At 51.4% G+C, this 18663-nt stretch overlaps 3 protein-coding genes across 3 annotated transcripts; 1 reads left to right on the forward strand and 2 right to left on the reverse strand.

Annotated features, from left to right (window-relative positions):
- The first annotated feature begins 2616 nt into the window (after nt 1-2616).
- BDV17DRAFT_15179 (uncharacterized protein) lies at nt 2617-3664 on the forward strand. Its single transcript, XM_073754498.1, has one exon. It carries the CDS (start codon nt 2733-2735, stop codon nt 3408-3410), a length of 678 nt encoding a protein of 225 aa, XP_073618169.1. The 5' UTR covers nt 2617-2732; the 3' UTR covers nt 3411-3664.
- Nucleotides 3665-7195: 3531 nt separating this feature from the next.
- Nucleotides 7196-9729, reverse strand: BDV17DRAFT_288881 (DEAD-box ATP-dependent RNA helicase DBP2; the record flags this gene model as incomplete). The annotated part of the gene is made up of 6 exons (XM_073761510.1): nt 7196-7404; nt 7457-7585; nt 8081-8188; nt 8245-9213; nt 9264-9457; nt 9683-9729. 6 exons carry the CDS (start codon nt 9727-9729, stop codon nt 7196-7198), a joined length of 1656 nt encoding a protein of 551 aa, XP_073618170.1.
- A 545-nt stretch (nt 9730-10274) lies between these two features.
- BDV17DRAFT_280239 (DNA-directed DNA polymerase alpha catalytic subunit POL1) lies at nt 10275-18524 on the reverse strand (the record flags this gene model as incomplete). Its single annotated transcript, XM_073759849.1, has 14 exons — nt 10275-10399; nt 10466-10681; nt 10739-10847; nt 10906-10971; nt 11021-11171; nt 11222-11766; nt 11820-11902; nt 11960-12141; nt 12206-12267; nt 14040-14918; nt 14964-15704; nt 15751-16308; nt 16354-18060; nt 18138-18524. 14 exons carry the CDS (start codon nt 18522-18524, stop codon nt 10275-10277), a joined length of 5811 nt encoding a protein of 1936 aa, XP_073618171.1.
- Between the last annotated feature and the right edge of the window lie 139 nt (nt 18525-18663).

Genomic DNA, 18663 nt, shown 5'->3' on the forward strand with positions numbered 1-18663 from the left:
TGGTCGCTACTGGGAATGAATATCCCTGACGATCCTCCAAGCTAGTCTCGCGTCCTGTTGATGCACGCGTCGAGAGACAACAATGAGCTTGTGGACGACAAGAAAAAGGAAGAAAGGGCAAGGAGTGGCCGAAGCGGACAAGTAGTATGAGAGGAGACAAGACTGGGGGGGAAGAGGAGGATTGGATTGGGGCAAGATCCTAGTGTGATCCCGTGTCGGAGAAGTCTTGGAAGATCCCCTCTCGTTGGCACGTACAGGTTAAGTGTGGTTGGCAGGGTTGACGGATGATGGTTGGTCGCGGCAGAGGCGAAGAGTATGAGCAGCTGCACGTTAATGTCGAGGGTGGTGGTGGTGGTTGAGGCGTGTTGATGGATAAGAAGAGGAGAAAAGAAAATAGAGAAAGGATCGACGCGTAATTATGGGCGCGAAACGAATCTTTCCACTCTCCAACACAGTGATTAAAAATTACCACCTGCTGTGAAGGTCGCAGTGAATTGCGATGCTGGGTGCTGGGTGCTGGATTGCGATGCTTAATCGCTTAGTCGCCTGGCTAGCAGTAGACAGCGCAGTGAGCACAGGCTCTTGCAGGTGGCGGAGGCACGACAGGCCGGAGAACGACAGCACGAGGGATCCAGCGGAAGGGAGCTTGGGCTGTGCTCTAGCGTCGTAGTAGCGTTGGGGGGAGGAGTATGGAGCCAGCAGCGAAAAAAAGAAAGCCGGACTGGACCACTATACGAGAAGGGGGCTAAAATAGAGTAGAATCCACCAGCTCGAAAGAGTGATAGCGCAGGACGGTGCCTCGACCCAAAGCACAAGTGGCAAGCGCTGGTCACACAGGAATTTAGGGAGATGGTTTGGACTCGAGGCGGCAGGACCAGGCTGAGGCAGGAAAGGCGCGTCTTAAATTCAGCGCGGCTTCGGCCTCTTTCTTTCTTTGAGCTGGCCCTCGTGGGATCCGACAGCGAGAAGGGTGGGCCCAAGGCACTGCTCGAGGACCAAAGAGGGCTTCCAAGGAGGTGGAAAAAGAGAGAAAAGAGAAAAGAATTTGAAGAGGAAAGGCCGTATTACGGTAAAGGGGGGGATGATACCAATCATACCAGCCCGTACCGTACCGTCACAGGAGGGGGCCGCCCGCTGCTGATGCTTTGATTTGCCAGAGTGGCGGAGTGTTGTCGCTTTCTGGTGACGCCACCGTTGCTGACCCACACTCACCTTCACCCGGCTAAGCTTTCCCTGGCTGCGCTGCTGAGCGAGAAAACACTGTGGCAACGCTGGCATCAGCGAGTCAGAGCCTGCGCTTGCATCTTGCCGGGATGGCAATGCTCGCCGCCGATCAAGAGTCGTCCGGTGTTTGCATGGTGGCGCCAAGTCAGAGCACAAGATGAAGTCAAGAAAAAGTTGGGGGTAAGGATTAGAGCTTGTTAGAGACTCAGGCTGTCGTGAACCTAGCGCGGTGCAGCGACCAGACTAACATGGCGTGCCCGAGAAACGGCTGGAACGGTACACCAGGGAGCAAGCGAAATAGTGCCCCGCTAGGCGAAAAGGGGCTGTAGCGCAGGTCGCGGGCACGCTAGCCTGCGCGTGCAGCGCGTGGTGGAGGCTGACGGAGATATCTATCAACAACTCGACGAGCTGGATATTATCCGCTGCAAATAACACCGTAGAGTACGGAGTATGCATTCCTACGAAATGATAATGATGTTGTTGAATAAATGATGAGACAGGGATGATGCTACGTAATGGCTATGATATAACATTACAGCGAAATGAGAAAACAAACACCAGCAAAAGTACTTGATAGGAAGTATCGGAGGCGGTTAATACCGGTCATGGCTCAATGCTGATGGGGGTCCTCCGCCAATGACTGGTGGAATCGAGTGCTGCAATGGTCACCTGTTGCTCGAGGCTTATAAATTACCAATGGCATCGAGTCTTCGACTGTGATGGTGGAGACAAATTGACAACCCGTCCTTTCATCAGGAGATTGGATCGCCTTTGTATCGCTCGCCTTCAAATTTTTGACTCTTCCAATCTATCCTCTCTTTGTTGTTGATATGGTCGCAAAGTTGTGATACTGATAGCCGGGCCCGGTAAAGTGGACGCCCGACCTCGGAGAACCTGCTAGTGCTCGTTTCGCGCAAGTCAGGAACGCGGTGGTGGAGCACCCAGACCGCGCCGGCCAGTCAGCATCCGAGCAAATGGGGCCATTTGACAAATTAAGTTTATTTCTAGTTGCAGTTAGTAATATCGGGCTCGATCAGCCTTCCAAGGTTCCTTCTCCTGATTCATATCAGTCTCGATCAGATGCAAATCAACAATGCGAGCAAACCCGGTCGGCGGTTATCGAACAGCTGTGGGGGAGCATTGTTTCCGACTGATGGGTCCCTATACAGAGGTGTCCGTGAGCAGCTCGTGAAGCTGGGAACTTCCCAGTCCCGTGAGTCCAAGAGTCAGGACTCGTCTCCGGGTGAGCTTCAAGGGTAAGAGCTCCCCATCGCATGACAAGCAAAGCACAGCGGAGAATGTGGAGAACTACGGAATTAATTGAAGTTTGATAGGGGAAACTGAGAAGACAAGAAATACGGAGTAGGGAGGTCGGGGAAGTTGGTGAGTATGTCGAGCGCGCAGCGAGTACAAAGTACCACTCCACCGGAGCAGACCGAAATTGTCGTAAGAACCGATCTCAACAAAGGAACCTCAAGGACACCAGTTTGCCTCGAAGCGAGCTCATAATGATTGCAATGCTACCTCTTAATATAAATATTGTCTTTGATAAATATCACAAGCACCGTGGACGGAGGCGCGATGGCACTCCGGGCTGCCAATATGCGGAAGAATCTCCCAGCGCTATCTGGTTGAGCCTCGTGCCATATGTGGTCCATGCCCGGTGGACATTGTTCCCACCTGCCAGCCAGAGCCCACAATCGGTTCCCACTTCCATTTCAGACTCAGACCGCGGAAAAGAAGAGGAGCTCAAGAGTCAAGACAGAGAAGTCGGCCAAGTTCCAGGCGCAGTTGATGCAGGTCTCCAGTCTCGGAAGGTCCCCTCTGAAGGTCCTTGGCCGCTGATTGGCCGTACCCCGCGCGACCGGGCCAGCAAACCCACCGCGACTCTGGAAGACTGGATCATGGATATCGGTGAGCATTCCGTGCTGAAAATCAGAACAGAGAAACAGAGAAATTACAGCTGTACGACTGTACTCCGTATGGAGGTTGAAATATCAGTGTTCAATGGTTTGACGGAGCAGCTGTCTCGGAAGCTGACCGAAACTTGGGCATATGAGGTTTCCCTCGACAAGAACCCCTGCATAAAAAGGGGTTGGCAGTTGTTACCTGCCAATTCAAGGTTGCAGCGCATTGCATTAATCATTCCCTTGACAGCTCGTACTTTGGCCCCTTTTCCACGTTGATGACTGCATCACTGCATTATATGCATGCACTCGGACTCTTCAGTATCAGTATAGTGCTTCAGAGCACTATATCGCAGTTTTGCGCATTGTTCAACATCAAACTCAAGCTACAGCAAGCTATTTTGGTGCCGGGGATGATCCACGTGGGCGCGACCGTCGTTGGCTGTAGTCTGCACCGGAGCGCCTTAGTATCCTCTAGCCAGCGCGTTGACGTCCTTAGAGCCCACCTTGTTTTGAGATCACCATACTTGTGCTACTATACGGCTTCCCTGGGTCTGAGTAAAGAAGCGCAAGGGCATCAACTATGAACAACTACCAACCTACGTTCTACCGTCCGATGCATCCCCCTATTTCCTGCATACGGGGTGCTCCAGTTGCATGACAGGATGCAAGACACCTAAAAATATATATTCTGCATCCAACCACTCAAAAGGTCCCGAACCAATGGCTCATCCCCAGGGCAGACTGCAACCTACGGACGGGAATTTTTGATAGCCGCGCCTCGCCATGATTTGTCTTCAAGGCACCTTCCAAGTCCAGGTTTTTTCCCGGAATCCCGCCCGTGGGCCTGTCTTTGATAAAGGACAACACGGTGGCTCCCCATCCCAAACTCAAAACTCAAATCCTGCTCGCTGTGCGGATACGAAAACACGAAAACACAACGGGACATGCAAGCAGAAAATGCTACCTCGGATTAACATTTCTGATAATTTGTAAAAAGAAAACAAAGCATGATAGCAGCTCGCTTGCTCAACTCAAGGGTCAGTCGACTCCTCTCAGGAGATTCCGCGAGAACGGCTGGATTCTACAGTTGCTGATTGGCTCCTACTTCTCCGAGTCGGGGGAACTGCCAGCGCCAAGAGTTTATGATTCAATTTCACCATTTTCACCCTCTTCGTTCCTCCCTAATCGGGCAGATAAGATGGGTGTTCACTTCATAGTATCTTCTGTCGAGGACTCGGCCTAGATTCCTCCAGAGTTGAATCAGTTGATGTCAATAGTTATGGTTTATCAACATGACAACTCGCAACCTCGGATAAAGACCCCAACCCATAGCGCCTCGAACATACTTGCGCCTGCAGTCTTCCAATTTCCATGCATGTTCTTCGCCTGCTCTAGGAGCTGTCCACGACATTCCAGGTTCTGGTTGACTAGCATGGAGTAAGCAACTCCTGCCCAACCTCGTCACCTCGTGATTCTGGCACTCTCAGCTCAGAAGTTAATGTTAATTCAGGCTAACCGCTAGCGTGCTCCCTACCCGAGCCACGGGCCAGCATTTTGTTCTCTGCTAACCACGCCTGGTCTAGCGGCGTACAGAGTACAGTTGCTTACCGTCTTGAAACCAGCGCTTGTTCTGTGAAATTCTGTCATACGCAAAGATTACAGACATTTGACCCTTTGCTTACTGTCTAGATACAACCTATGGAACAATTCCGATCTCTCGCAGTCTTTGCCCGAGTTGATAAGGAAGAACTTGAACCTGATTGATACATACAACGCAACAAGACAAGAAAAGACAAGGCACGGCGCACAAGGCCGACTTGGGCTGGGAGATGGAGAAGGAGACGGAAAAGATACCCCCCTCCCTCATCTTCCAGGGCTCCAGGCTCCTCCTCCTTCGGCCGGATGAGATGCGAGGCCCACTGTCAAATTGGCATTGTCAACTCAGTGCAGGTCCAGCCAGCCAGCCCGCGGGCGTTTCCGGACTGGACCGGACTGGACTGGAGTCCTCTTCATCGATATCGTCTTCAATGATCAATCGGACTCGGTGAGCTTGTGTTGGTTGGAGTTGGACTGTGCTCCCCTGGCGTGATTCTGATACTGATAGACACAACCCGGACCCATGGTTTCCTGCCAGACTTCGGGTAAAGTACGGCTGAATTGCTTCTCCCCACTTGGGTTTGAGTTTGACTTTTGAGACCTCGAACTCGAAACTACGACTCGAAAGAGCATCCCGCTTCAGCCTCCTCGAACTTGAGTCAGCGCTCGAGCTTGAGCTTTTTCGGTTCGCATGCCTGGTGCGGAATCGGATAGCTTGTTGTGGTTTACCGTCCTGGTCGCGGAAGCAAGACGACGGCGTGAGGACTAGAGTGACGCCTTGGTGCCTGAGGCTATAATATCCACTCAGCATCAACATTTCTTAAATTTCTATTCTTCTCTGAGCTTCAGCTTCAGAGCACGGCGTATTTTCGGGATGGTTCAGGGTACTGGACACCATTCAGGTTTGTTCAGACAACTGCCGAGTATCTCCTCTGTCCGAGGTTGTGCGATGCTACAATTCGTTGCATATACCCAAACATAAATATACATAGACATCTAGCTGAATCCACGTAGACTTCTTTCCGTCCGACGCCCTCCTCGTCCCATACTCCATAGGATAGATAATAGATTCATCACTCGGCACCAAGCTAGCTAGGTAGACTAGGTCTTGAGTGAGCATGACTATGGAGTAAACGAATCACATATATGTAAATAGGCGGTTGAATAGTCAGTCGAGCCACCATCACGCCTGGCCAGCTAGCAAGGTAGTTAAGCTTTCCCTTGCTCGCTACCTAGTCTCCGAACCCCGGATAGATAGCTCCGAGCCCGGCTTCACTCACTGAACCTCAATTTCACATCAAACCATAACCCCCGAAACATTGGAGCAATACGCGTAGGCTGTAGCAGCGGCGGGCACTTGCCTTTCAATCCTACTTATGTACTCTTAAGAACCCTTCCTACCACCCCTCGAATCTTAATCCCCGCGAGGCCCGAGCCTCCCCTCCCCTCTCGAAATCATAGCTAGAAATGAACTTATGTACTACCTTACTACCTACTTACTTACCTACCTACCTACTAGCCTCGACTAGATGGTAATGGTACCATCTTACTTCAACCCGACATATGTTCGCTAGCCAAAGTATAAATGGATAACCACTACCTACTGCCCAGTCAAACCAATACTGCCCCAAGCAATATGCACGAAATATCTGCCCATATTCATATTCATACTTATTCATATTTATATATATATCCGAATCAATGCCCGGCCGTCGACTGCTAGACTTTGCGCTTGCGTTTGCGCTTGCGCGCGGAGTGTTTCAGATGAGAGGGTACCATCAGTGCGTTAGGTACGGAGCACTCTGGCTACAATCGAATAAATACATACATACAACGTTGAAGGGCCGCAATCAGACTAGCCATGGGAGCGCCGGAGTTTGGGATAATTGGATACGACGGGCGTTTCTAAGGGAGCGCAGCAGCCTGAACTATGTCGGGGACGGAGTACTAGAGGCATGAATGTCCGCCGATTCAGAGGTAGTTGTGGTAGGATCGAGGGCATATCACCTCCACGGCGCGCTGAGTTTCTGGAGGCGCTGTACCATGAGACCCTCAAGGATTAGTTGTTGACTTGGCCAAAATTGTTGTCTGTCACGTTGCACTTGGAATAATCGGAGGGATGAGGTATGGAGACTACTTGAAGGCAGAAAATGAATATGCATGATTACATTGCTTCAAATAGCTGAAGCTAGACTAAGGCCTGTCTAGACCAAGAATAAGACTTTTCAAGCAGAAAGACAAAACATGCATCCGTGTAATGTGCGTGATATGCCACGGTATCGTCCCAACCGGAAATCTGTAAGTAAAACGAGTAAACCACATAACAAGAGTCTATCGCGAGATTGACCAACGCCGCCCATATTGAGTTACGAAAGAAAAGATATCAAAGAACAACGGAAATGTGCGGGGAAAATCGATCGTCTACCGGATGACCGAATACAAGCTCATGACTGCACTGGGCAAATCTACCAGCGACGGTTGTTGCCAAGGGGCGCTGCGTTGGAGGCAGTGGAGTGACCACCACGGCCGCGGCCGCCGCCACGACCTCCCCAACGGCCATAACCACCACCGTGGCCGCCGCCACCGCTATAGCGGACCATCTCAGCGAGACGGGGGTCGATCTGCTGCTTAGCCTCGGAGAGGATAGTGACAAGATCACGAGCCTGCTTAGCATCTGCAAACATATGTTAGCGATCATCAAAGCAAGATTGTCACAGACGACTTACTGTCAGTTGTGAAGAAGGTGATGGCGGTACCCTTGGCACCCGCACGACCAGTTCGACCAATACGGTGAACGTAGTCCTCAGAGTTGTTGGGGTAGTCATAGTTCAGGACATGAGTAATGTCACGGACATCTTAAACAGATTTATGTTAGCAAACAGAGCATTAGTGTGGATAGCAGCGTGGCATGGAAGCCCTTCAGCCGTGTGAGACTAGATGCATCACTCTCTTCACGGTCTTTCATAGATCCGTTACGGGGTCAGTCCATATACTGGCAGATATCGGGCGGATATCGTGGTCCTGGAGCAACCTTGGAATGCAGCTTGACAGGTCGGAAGAGAAGCCACCGCACTTCTCGACCAACGAGTTCCAGAAAAGGCAAGTCAGAACAGAAGAAAAGAATCCTACGTGTCTGCTAAACTGCACCGTGAGTCCAAGGTTCTCCTGGCATGAGAACCATTTCAGAAGACCCGACAAAGCCTGGACGAGTCAAAGATGCCAGCACGGGCATATAAGAGAGATAAGCACTGTGCCGTTGTCGCACGGCCTCAATACGGCTGGGGTGCTTCAAGAAGGAAGACAGAGGGGAGGGAGGAATAGAAACAGGGGGAAGCGCAATTTTATCATACCGATACCACGGGAAGCCACGTCAGTAGCCACCATGATTGGGCTCTTGCCCGTCTTGAACTCGTTCAAGACCCAATCTCTTTCTTGCTGTTGCTTGTCACCGTGAATAGCTGGGAACAGTTAGCAAAGGTTCATTTTGTAGACTTGTGATTAGTAAGGTACTCACAAAGTGCTGGCCATCCGTCCTGACGGAGGAAGCGGGTAATCTCGTCGGCAATGCGCTTGGTGCCAGTGAAGACGAGACACTTGTTGGCGCGGTTCTCCATGATCTTCTCCAAGTGCTTGATCATGCGGTCACGCTTCTCGAAGTCGGAGATGACTTCAACAATTTGGGTGATACGGTGGTTAGCGGACAGGTCCATGGAACCAATGTTGACCTGGATGTAGTTGTTGAGGAAGTCGCTGGCGAGCTGGCGGACTTCCTTGGGCCACGTAGCGGACCACATGCAGGTCTGACGGTCAGGGCGAATCTGGCCAATGATCTTGCGAATCTGAGGTTCGAAACCCATGTCCAGCATGCGGTCAGCCTCGTCAAGAACGAGGTAGGTAACACGGCGAAGGTTGGTACGGCCAGCCTCGAGCATGTCAATAAGACGACCAGGAGTAGCAATGCAAACTTCGACACCACGGGACAGATCACGGATCTGAGGACCCTTGGGGACACCACCGTAAACACAAGTGTTCCTGATGCGAGAGGACTTTCCGAACTTGGTAATTTCGGCCTGAATCTGGACGGCCAATTCACGAGTGGGGGCGAGGACGAGGACGATAGGGCCATCGCCAGGAGCAAGGAGAGGCTGAGCGTTGATGTGGACAATAGCGGGAAGACAGTAGGAGAGGGTCTTTCCAGAACCAGTTTCAGCGATACCGACAACGTCGCGACCGGAGAGAGCCATGGGCCAACCCTGAGACTGAATCGAAGTAGGCTTCTCAAAACCCTGGGCCTTGACCTCGCTCAGAACATACTGAGGGAAGCCAGCCTCGTCGAAGGTCTCGACAGGGCGGGGGACGTCCCGACCCTGGACAGTCATCTCACACTTCTTGCGGAAGTCGTCGACATCACGCTGAGAACGGTTGGTGACATCGGGGTGTTCCTTGTAGAAAGATTTTTCGAACTTGGGGAGAGAGTCGATGTCTGAGAACACTTTAGTACTTTCCAACAGATTTAGCGTCAAGTCGACTTACCCCAGTCCTGCTTCTTTAGACCAGCTCCCAAGTTGGACATGCGGTCACCGCCGGCACCAGCACCAGCACCACCGCCGCCGCGTCCGTAACCACCGCCATAACCGCCACCGTAGCCACCACCGTAGCCGCCGCCGCCGTAGCCACCGCCGTTGGAGTAGCCGTTAGAGTAACCACCGCCGTTCTGGCCCCTAGAGCTGCGGGAAGAATATTAGTAATTGCGCTGATATAGAATCATAGATGGAAAGGACTGAAGGACCGGCTGAAATGTTCGTGAAACCAGCTTGGCTGAAAGTCCGATCTAACAAGAAACAAACGGGCAAACAGGGACTCCATCGCCTTGACCAGCCAGCATCATAAAACAAATACAACCAGATTCGCTTCCTTCAAAGTCACTTAGTTCGATGAGAGGAGTCACGTACCGATAAGAATCGCGCTGGTAGCCACCGCTGCCGCCGTAAGAAGACATGGCAAAAGTAGAGAGAGGTGTCGTCTTTGTCGGAAAAAATGAGGGCGTCTCGTATAGAAACAAAGCAACACAGGGATGGAGAAACAAATGTGAGAAATGCAAAGGGTAGAGAGAGAAAAGAGAGATAGGTTAGAGATGGTGTAAGAGAAAGAGGATGAGCTGGAGAGAGAGAGCAAAGGGAAGAAGAAAAATAGTGAGAGATGGGAAACTTGGGAAGGCGCTGAGGCAACATTAGTGCCCGATCGGGTTAGCGCAGGAGAAAATCTCGACACCGCTGCTGTTAGTCAGCAGTCCAGACAATGAAGGAAAGAAGAACCAGAGGAACAGAACACAATGAACCATTGGTGAAATAGATCGAACCAGACTTGGGATCAGTCGCTGAGATGGAGAGGTCGGAGGCGAAATTGAAATCTTGCATTGTCTGCCTGTTGCGGGCTCAGAATATAATAGCCATATCTTCTAAGAATACTTCTGTAGACTTCTAGAACGGATTCCTAGAATACATGTCTACCATATATACAATTGCTTGGTGTCATATATATAGCTTACAGCTCACCCCCCAATCCCATATCCCAGAAACCAATCTCTAACTCCGTCGCCCGAACAAAGATCTTGACCAACTCCTCCATCCGTGACGGCGAGACCTTCCTCATATGTTTTTCGAGCAACTCTGCAAACCGGAGCCGTTAGTCGATTCATCGTACAGACGTCACAAGTCAGGAAACGTGTCACTCACCAGATCCCAAACGCACAGCTTCCGTGTAATCCTCCGCAACGTAATTCTCAATCCACTTCCAGTATCGGTTGCCTTCGCGGAGCGTCTTTTCCTCCGCGTGTAGCCTCTGTGCTATAGCGCCGTATCCGATTAGGCAGGGGGCTAGAGCGACTTGGAGCGCGAGCCAGTCTTCTGATTGGCCTACGTCGAGGATGTATCTGCTGTATGCGGTGCATGCTGATCATTGTGTAAGCGAATAGACTTCGCAGTTGAACGGTGAGGGTTGTCACTTACCTGTCGTTTCTGGAAGCTTCTCCATTTCTTCTTTGGTGAGCCCGAAGGATGCGCAGTAGTCGATATGTAGAGCAGTTTCCTGTTGGATGTGTAGAACGATTCTCGCTGACTATGATGCGAGTAAGTAAAGTTGTGATGGCTGGATAGAGCTTACGGAGGTTACCTACGGCGGCTATGGAATCCATATCTTTAGCCTTGTATGAGGCAAGTGCGTTGCTCCGAGCAAATTGGACCTGGCCAAAGAAGTTAGATTGTGGTGATTGCCGAGAGGATGCAGCATACGAGGTAAAGATAATCCTGCGCCAGGTACTCCTTGAACCGCTCGACAGGAAGCGTACCGCTACCCAGGCCGGTGACAAAGTCGTGTTCTGTAAACCGCTTCCATACTGACTGTACATCGGGTCGATCTAGAATGTACTCTAAGAACCGTCCACTAAGACCGGATTAGTCTGCATTCGAGTCAAGGGAAAGTGGGAAACATACGGCGCAAAAGGCAAAGTGTACAGCGAGTGGAAGTGGTTAATCGGACCACTACCCTGTCCGAGCTGGAAACTGGTCTTAATACCCGCTTCAACAAAGCGGACAGCACTACGGACGGCTCTCGTCAAGTCCCTTCCAAGCGCAAGATTCGCCGCAATGGCAGACGCAAGAGAGCAACCAGTTCCGTGGGTGTTCTTCGATATCAGATAATCAGTCTCGAAGAGAGTAATATCCTGGCCATCGTAGAGAATATCAATAACTCGCGAAGCATCTTCTGAATTGCCCGCAATCTTGTGGTCTTTCGTCAGCGGTAGATGGCCACCTTTCAGCAGGACAGCCTTAGGACCTAGAGCAGCAACTTGCTTTGCGAGATTGACGAGACCTTGAAGATCTTGTGGCTCGTTGTATTGCTCGCCAGAATCTCTCAAGAGAAGCTTCGCCTCTGGGATGTTAGGTGTGAGAACAGTTGTCAGAGGGAGCAATTTCGTTCGCAAGCCTTGGACAGCCGCTTCAGGTAGTAGCTGCGAGCCGCTGGTGGAGATCATCACCTGTTCGACAGTCAGATCCAACTAAAGAAAGATGATATGGCTCGATACAGTACCGGATCCAAGACCACAGACGGTATCTGATACGAGGCGAGCGCATCCGCAATGATGTCAATGGTCTCTGCGGACGACAGCATTCCTGCAAATGGTTAGAGCATCTACTAGAGATGAATATAAGGAGACTTCTGAGCCGTACCAAGCTTGACAACATCAGCACCAACATCATCCAGACTAGCGCAGATTTGCTTCTTGACGAATTCGGCCGGAACCACAAAGATGTCTTGCACCCCAAGGGTATTCTGTGCCGTGAGGCCGGTAGTTGCCGTGAGAGCATAGCAACCATGGGCAGTCAAGACTCTCTGATCAGCCTCGAGACCCCTGCGCCGCCGTAAGTGCATTAGTAGACGATCTGGAGGGGTAAATGAGGGGCTGGGTGGCATACGCGCCGCCTGAGCTGTCGGATCCCGCGATGACGAGGACTCGCCCAATTGCCATGATGGAGGGCTGTGCTTTGGACAGTGAAGCTAGTCGCAGACTGTTCGTCGAGGACAGTCTCGGAGGCCGAGAGTTGCTAGAAATGTGACAAGATCGGGGGAACTGCGATGGAGTCCTCTGGTGGAGCTTGCCAAGAAGGGTTTAGCGTTTTTATATACTTGTGCGGCCAGAGTATACAGCCTCATTCTTCGACTTGGTTATAGAGTAGGATTTATATTAAAAAGATGCAAAGCCAGACCGAAGAGAGCGTCTGGGATAGTCATTGCATGATCCGAGGAATGGCAGTATACCCAACCGAGACTGTCTAACGGCTGGCTGTATGATGGAATATTTCCAGTTGTCAGGGTTCACAAGGGCCAAAAGACGTATCATTCCTTTGCAGGGTTCTCAAGATCCACTATGAAGCCTTCATATCCTCTTTTGACATCACTCATAGTCCGAATAGATCGTACCTCCACCCACACATAACAAGAAGATCTCACCCACAAGGTCAGTGATGTCATGTCCCGAGGTCCCAACGACCCAGCAAGAACTCAATATAAAACACCCTCCAACCGTTCAAAAGCTCCAACGACTCTTACTTTATTCACAGTTCATCAAACTCAAACCCACCCCAAACCCCTTAACTCGAGAAAATGCACCCGCTAACCCTCCACGCCCACGCCACAGGCCCAAACCCCTTAAAAATCGCCATGGCCCTCGATAGCCTAGGCATCCCCTACAAAGTCCACCAATGGCAATTCGGCTCCGACGCCGAAACAGGCGTAAAGGGCGAGAAATTCCTAAAGATAAACGAAAACGGACGCGTCCCGGTCCTCGAAGACCCCAATACCTCTGTCACGTCGTGGGAATCGGGCGCTTGCATGAATTATGTTAGAAGGGTTTATGATATGGATAATAGGCTTGGACCGGTTGGTGGGAAAGAACAGGATATAGTTGACTTTGAGAAGTGGGAGTATTTTTTATTGACTACGTTGGGGCCTATGACGGGGCAGACGAATTGGTTTCGGTATGCTTCTTTCCTCTCCCACCTCATCTTAGACGTCTAAATCGGAGACTAATTGGATGTGTTGCAGCCACTACAACGCAACCAAAAACGAAGACGCCCTTGCGCGGTACGCGGCGCAGACAGAGCGCTGTTACGAGGTCCTCGAGGGCCAGCTGAAAAAATCCGGCGGGAAGAGTATCCTGCCTGGACGGGTGACGGCAGTTGACTATCACTTTGAGCCGTGGGTAAGGCAGTTTGGGTTTGCGGGACTGTCGTTGGACGGATATCCCAATGTCAAGAAGTGGTTGGGAGAGATGACGGGGAGAGATGAGGTTAAGCAGGGTTATATTAAGATTAAGGGTGCTGCGCCGGAGTTACCTTGATTATTTGTTTTCGAGATAGGGCATGTCGTTATCTGGGATTGGATATAGAAGTACCTAGGAACTGTGATTCCAAGCCTACCTTTGAATTTGAAAGGCTTTAAACAAACCGCCGAGGATAATCATAAAAGAAGAGTGATGCATTAACTAGGTAATCACAGACCCACGCCAATAAGCAAAACCATTGAAAGCAAAACTGAAATGTCCGGACCATCGTCATCATTAAGCAAAGCAAATACCTATATACAGAGCGAAAACCAAACTAAACCAAGACCAAGCCGGCCAATATCCAGAACTAACCCTTCAAAGAATCAAGGCAACATAAACCTAAACAACCCATCCATCTCAACCCACTGCCTTCCACACTTCCTAAGATACCCCTCAACAACACCCTTAACCGTGCCAAAGCGGACCCGATTAAACTCCACAAGCGCAGCCACACTCTCCTTCTTCTCGCCCGCCTCTTTATCCGCACCGGCCCGAGCCTTATCCACATCGAACAGGGACGCAAAGTAGAGCAATTGGTTGTACATCTGCTTCTCGGTGTACTCGTAACCCATGCGTCCTAGACACCCCTCTGCTTGTCCCCGCGGACCAAGACAGCGGTGGCCGTAAACGCTGATCTGGCGCGTGCGGTTGCCGCAGGTTGATTCGTCGCAGACGAGCCAGCCTTCGTAGTACCGGGATGTTTGGGCGCGGATCTGGGATTCTAATTGGGCGACTATGCTGAGGACTGTGAAGACCTTGTTGCAGGATGGGTTCGGGCAGATTACGCCGTTGGGGGTGCACATGTGTGTTGAGTTTGTGAGGCCCTCGAAGACAGAGCGTTCCTTGCAGTGCCGGCAGGTAAGCGTGAGGCGAGCAGCGGACTCGAAGCGGACGGAGTCGGGAATCTGGGATTCGAGAGGGAAGATTTCGGTGTTTTGGGTTGTTGAGGTGGCGGAGGCGTTGATTTGGTATTTGCGGACGTCGAGGCCCAGGCATTCGGCTAGGCGGACGGCGTCCGTGCCTGGGATGGGAGCGCAGAGACGTTCGATGGGAGGAAAGATTTGTTTCAAGAGGTAGAATTCGATGTCTGGTTTGAGGCCCGAGTCGGGCTTGATGACGTCTTGAAGGGTGTACGATCGTTTGGCGGCGGGGAGGGAGGATGTTTCTGAGTCTCCGGACGTGACGATGTAAGAGATCACGTCGTTTGGCCGGACTGTTTTGCCACGAGCGAGTTCTCGCAAGGCAACCTGGGCTGGAGGCATCGTCTCTTTGTTTGGGTATTCTTCTGGTCGTTTGGAGAGTTTCTAGAGAGTCAGTATGCGTTCAGCTGGTCGGTGAGGGGGCCTTACCGTGTAAATTACGTATTTCTGGACAGGAACAGTGAATTCTCTCATCTTGCCCGCGAGCTCACGCAAGTAATCATGAACACGATTGAGGACGAGCTCTTGATCCTCGCCCGAAAGGACTTCATTCAAGAGCCGCTGCGAAGCCTCCTTCGACAGTGCACAATACTCACGTCTCTTCATATCCAAACCCTTCACCTCGAGCTTGTCGACGTATTTGCCATCCACCTGAGTCATGTTAATGGCGGCATACTTCTTCTTGGCATGCAACAACAGACGCCGGAAGATGTTGTCAATGTCAATCTCCAACAGCCGATACCGCTCGTTAATGGCCATTCTGAGCTGCTCTCCAACCTTCAGCGCGTCACTGATGGTGTCCATATTCGTGTTGATCATGACGGAGTCGGTATCACCGTAGATGACCCTCAGCTGCTGACCTTCTACTAACTCTTTGGTGCTTCGCAGAATCTCACGACCCTTGAACGTGGTGAGCATGGCCAAGGGACGGGCATAGAAACGACTCTGCGTGTATCCAAGACACCCGTACATAGAGTTGGCGGTAAGCTTAAAGGCCAACTGTTTGGTATCCCATATAGCGAGCTGCTCGGGTGTTGCGCGCTTATCTTTCATCAACTTCCTGACTTCGCGACGGCGACCGACAAGCGTTGCGATAAGACGAGGAAGGATACCCTGCTCGGCATCAGAAGGAGGAACTTCGGGCACCTTTTCTTCTTGCTCATTTTCGGCCTGAAATCGTTAGTCTTGTGAATAGCAGTGGGTTCGAATAACGTACCGAAGCTGTGCGATCCACCGTCGTAAAGCAGATGTTGTACTCTTGAATGATACTGGGATACAAACTGTTGAAGTCCATAACCAGCACAAACTTGTCATATAGACCCCTCTCTGGCTCGAAGACGAGACCACCCTTGTACTTATCCTTCTTCTTCTTGTCCGCTGCATCATCATCCTCTCCCTCTTGGGCCTTTTCTTCCGCCTTCTGTAGCTTGGAAGAGTACTTATCGGGACAGATATACTTGTTTCGGTGGAATTCGTGGAGCAGAATGTACTCGTTACGCTCAGCGCGAGTACCACTGAGCGTTCGGGCCCAGGAATTGCCAGCAATGTTCGTGAGCACCTTTGTCAGGGGCAGCATCTGAAGCCGCAGAACCAGAGCGGCGATGAAATACGTATCAGTGTCGCAGTGGGTCACAAAGTTGACAAGCCCGTCTTTGGAAGCCGCCCATGTCTTCAAGGCCGCCTCAATATCTAGATCTTGTCGCCCGTTGCCCAAACCAAGGTAAAGATCGCACATTTCCGTTAAGCTCCACGATTGACATTTCATCATGAGTGACTACTAAAGTTAGCAAAATTCTTCTTCTAGATGTAAGGATCTTACCTTGCCCATGTCGTTGGCCACATCGCAAACTAATCTTCCTGCAACAAGATGTCGCTCGGTGAAGAACCCACCACCCCTGTTGAAATTCTTAGGCCACTCTCCACGCTTGAGACGTCCAAGACGGTGCCATCCAGGCGTCTTCTTCTCCTTCAGCCTGCTTAGTAAGATACTGAGGTCGACTTCCTGCAACTGGTGACCCATCAGGACATCCGGGTCCATTCGCTCAAACAGAGCCAAAAACTTGCTGAGCAGCATTTGCTCGCTCTTCTCCAGCATATACGTGCCCCGTTGCTTTCGGACTTCGGCCTCAAAGTTCACTGGATACGACGAACCAGCCGGCCGCATCACTGTGAATGTCTTGCAAGGTAGCTTCTCCGGTGGAGTGGTCTCGGTAAGGGAGATGTTTTCGTAGACTCGTGCGCTGGCAACCAAGATCTCTTGCTTATTCTCCTTGATGTTGAGCTGCGTTCGGAACGCAAGGCTGATCAGGGTAAGAGTGGGTGGGTCGAGATTCTCGGTGTCGGGGACTGGTGTGATGAGGGCCGGCTTCGAGGTTTGACATTCGAATTTACACCACGAAGCGTTGTTGACGGCGGAAAAGTCAGCTTCTTCGATCTTGAGCCAGCACGGTCCCATGATGTTCTTCCAGAGGACGAACTGCTCGAACAATGCCGTGTTTGTTCCAAAAATATGAGAGAAGGTCTCTCCCTTGGTCTCCATAGGCAGCGCTGGCTTGTCATAGGGATAGAGTAGCTTCAGATACTCGGTCTCTTTCGGAACACCAGGCATCTCGAATGCGTACTTGCGGGTGCACTCTTTAATCTTGTGCATACCCACTCTTAGCCTGGACATCATTTGGTCGACTTCATGATATACATCTTCCATGCCCACCTCTTCGTCTGTGTCTCGGCCGTGCTTGTTGCGGTACTCGCGGGGCAGGAAGTAGAGCTTTCGTAGGATGCTGTCGACTTTGACGAACGCACTGGCGTAAGAGCCATTCTGCTTGTTCTTCACCTTTCCGAACAAGCACAGACTGCCATTGACCTCTGTGTAGTCAATCCAGAAAAATCGTAGGCTTCCATCTTCCTCGACGACATCCTGCGGCCGTAACTTGCCGAACGCTCGAGGCTCAGTTGTTGCCGGGCTGTTGAGCACATTCAGCTTGTCGCGCACATTGTTCCACGAAGCATTGACATCCGCTGCAGATTTCACTGGCGAGGAACTGGCAGGCGTCGGGTAGAATTCCTTCTTGATCTTGGGCGGGGGCCGACTGCCAGAAAGGTTGACGCTCGGCGCTTTCGATTCGTGATGACCAGTAGCTTGAACAACCTCCATCCCGTCGTCGTCGCTCTCGGGCTCCTCCTTTATAGGGACTATGCTTCGTCGCTCTACCGCTTTCGTGACCGGAGAAGACGGAATTGGGTCGCTCATTGGAATATCATCATCGTCTGCTTGCATAGGCCCGTCATCATTATCTAAATTAAGAGGTGGTTCGTCGGCGGGTGGCGATGAAGCAGGATCACTGTTCTCGTCTCGCCTAGGTTTCGTTCGCGGTTTCTCAGAGAGCGGAGGAGAAAGAATGCGGACTTTGCGTCGCGTTTCCGACTTCACGACGCTATGCTTCGGGACCTTATTCGAGACGACATTGGTATCGACCTCGCCGAGGAGATCCGCAAGGAACGCATCATCTTCAGCAGTAGCAACCGGCTGCAAAGCACACAAAGAAAAGTCAGCCCAACCCTCAACAAAACCCAGTCATTCCAATTCACCGAACTCAAACTCACCTTCGGCTTCGGCGCCGCGGCCGCAGCACCAGAACTAAAATACTTTGAGATCCCGTTATTCATCTTATCCTTCCTCGCCTTCTCCTCCTCCCGCTTGCGCTTCGCGGTCTTCCCTCGAGCCGGTAAGTCCTCGTCGTCACTCTCATCACTATACGGCCCCATCTGTTCATTCCAGATCTCGCGCCCGTCATCCGCGTACCCCTCGCCATTATCGTCGACAACAAAGTCGTCCTCGTCTAGCCGGTTCCTGATAACCTTCTTGTATCCGTCGTCGTCGACCTCGTCGTAGATGTCGCCTTGGTCTTCGACTTCGTATGTCGATAGACGCTTTTTGCCTGCGGCGCGGAGGGCGCGGAGTTCGGCTAGCTGCGCGCGTTTGGAGGCCATTGTGTGGTAGTTTGCAAAACGAAATTAATTCATTGACGTGACGGGCGTGAAGGCAGTGGTTTTGATTGAGATTGAGAGGATGGCACGGTGGGTTTACACCGACTGTTGTGATGGTGTTTTGGGGAAGGGGATGCTCGGA

Source organism: Aspergillus undulatus (genome assembly GCF_047715775.1).
Source record: "Aspergillus undulatus strain CBS 261.88 unplaced genomic scaffold BDV17scaffold_10, whole genome shotgun sequence".
NCBI lineage: Eukaryota > Fungi > Ascomycota > Eurotiomycetes > Eurotiales > Aspergillaceae > Aspergillus > Aspergillus undulatus.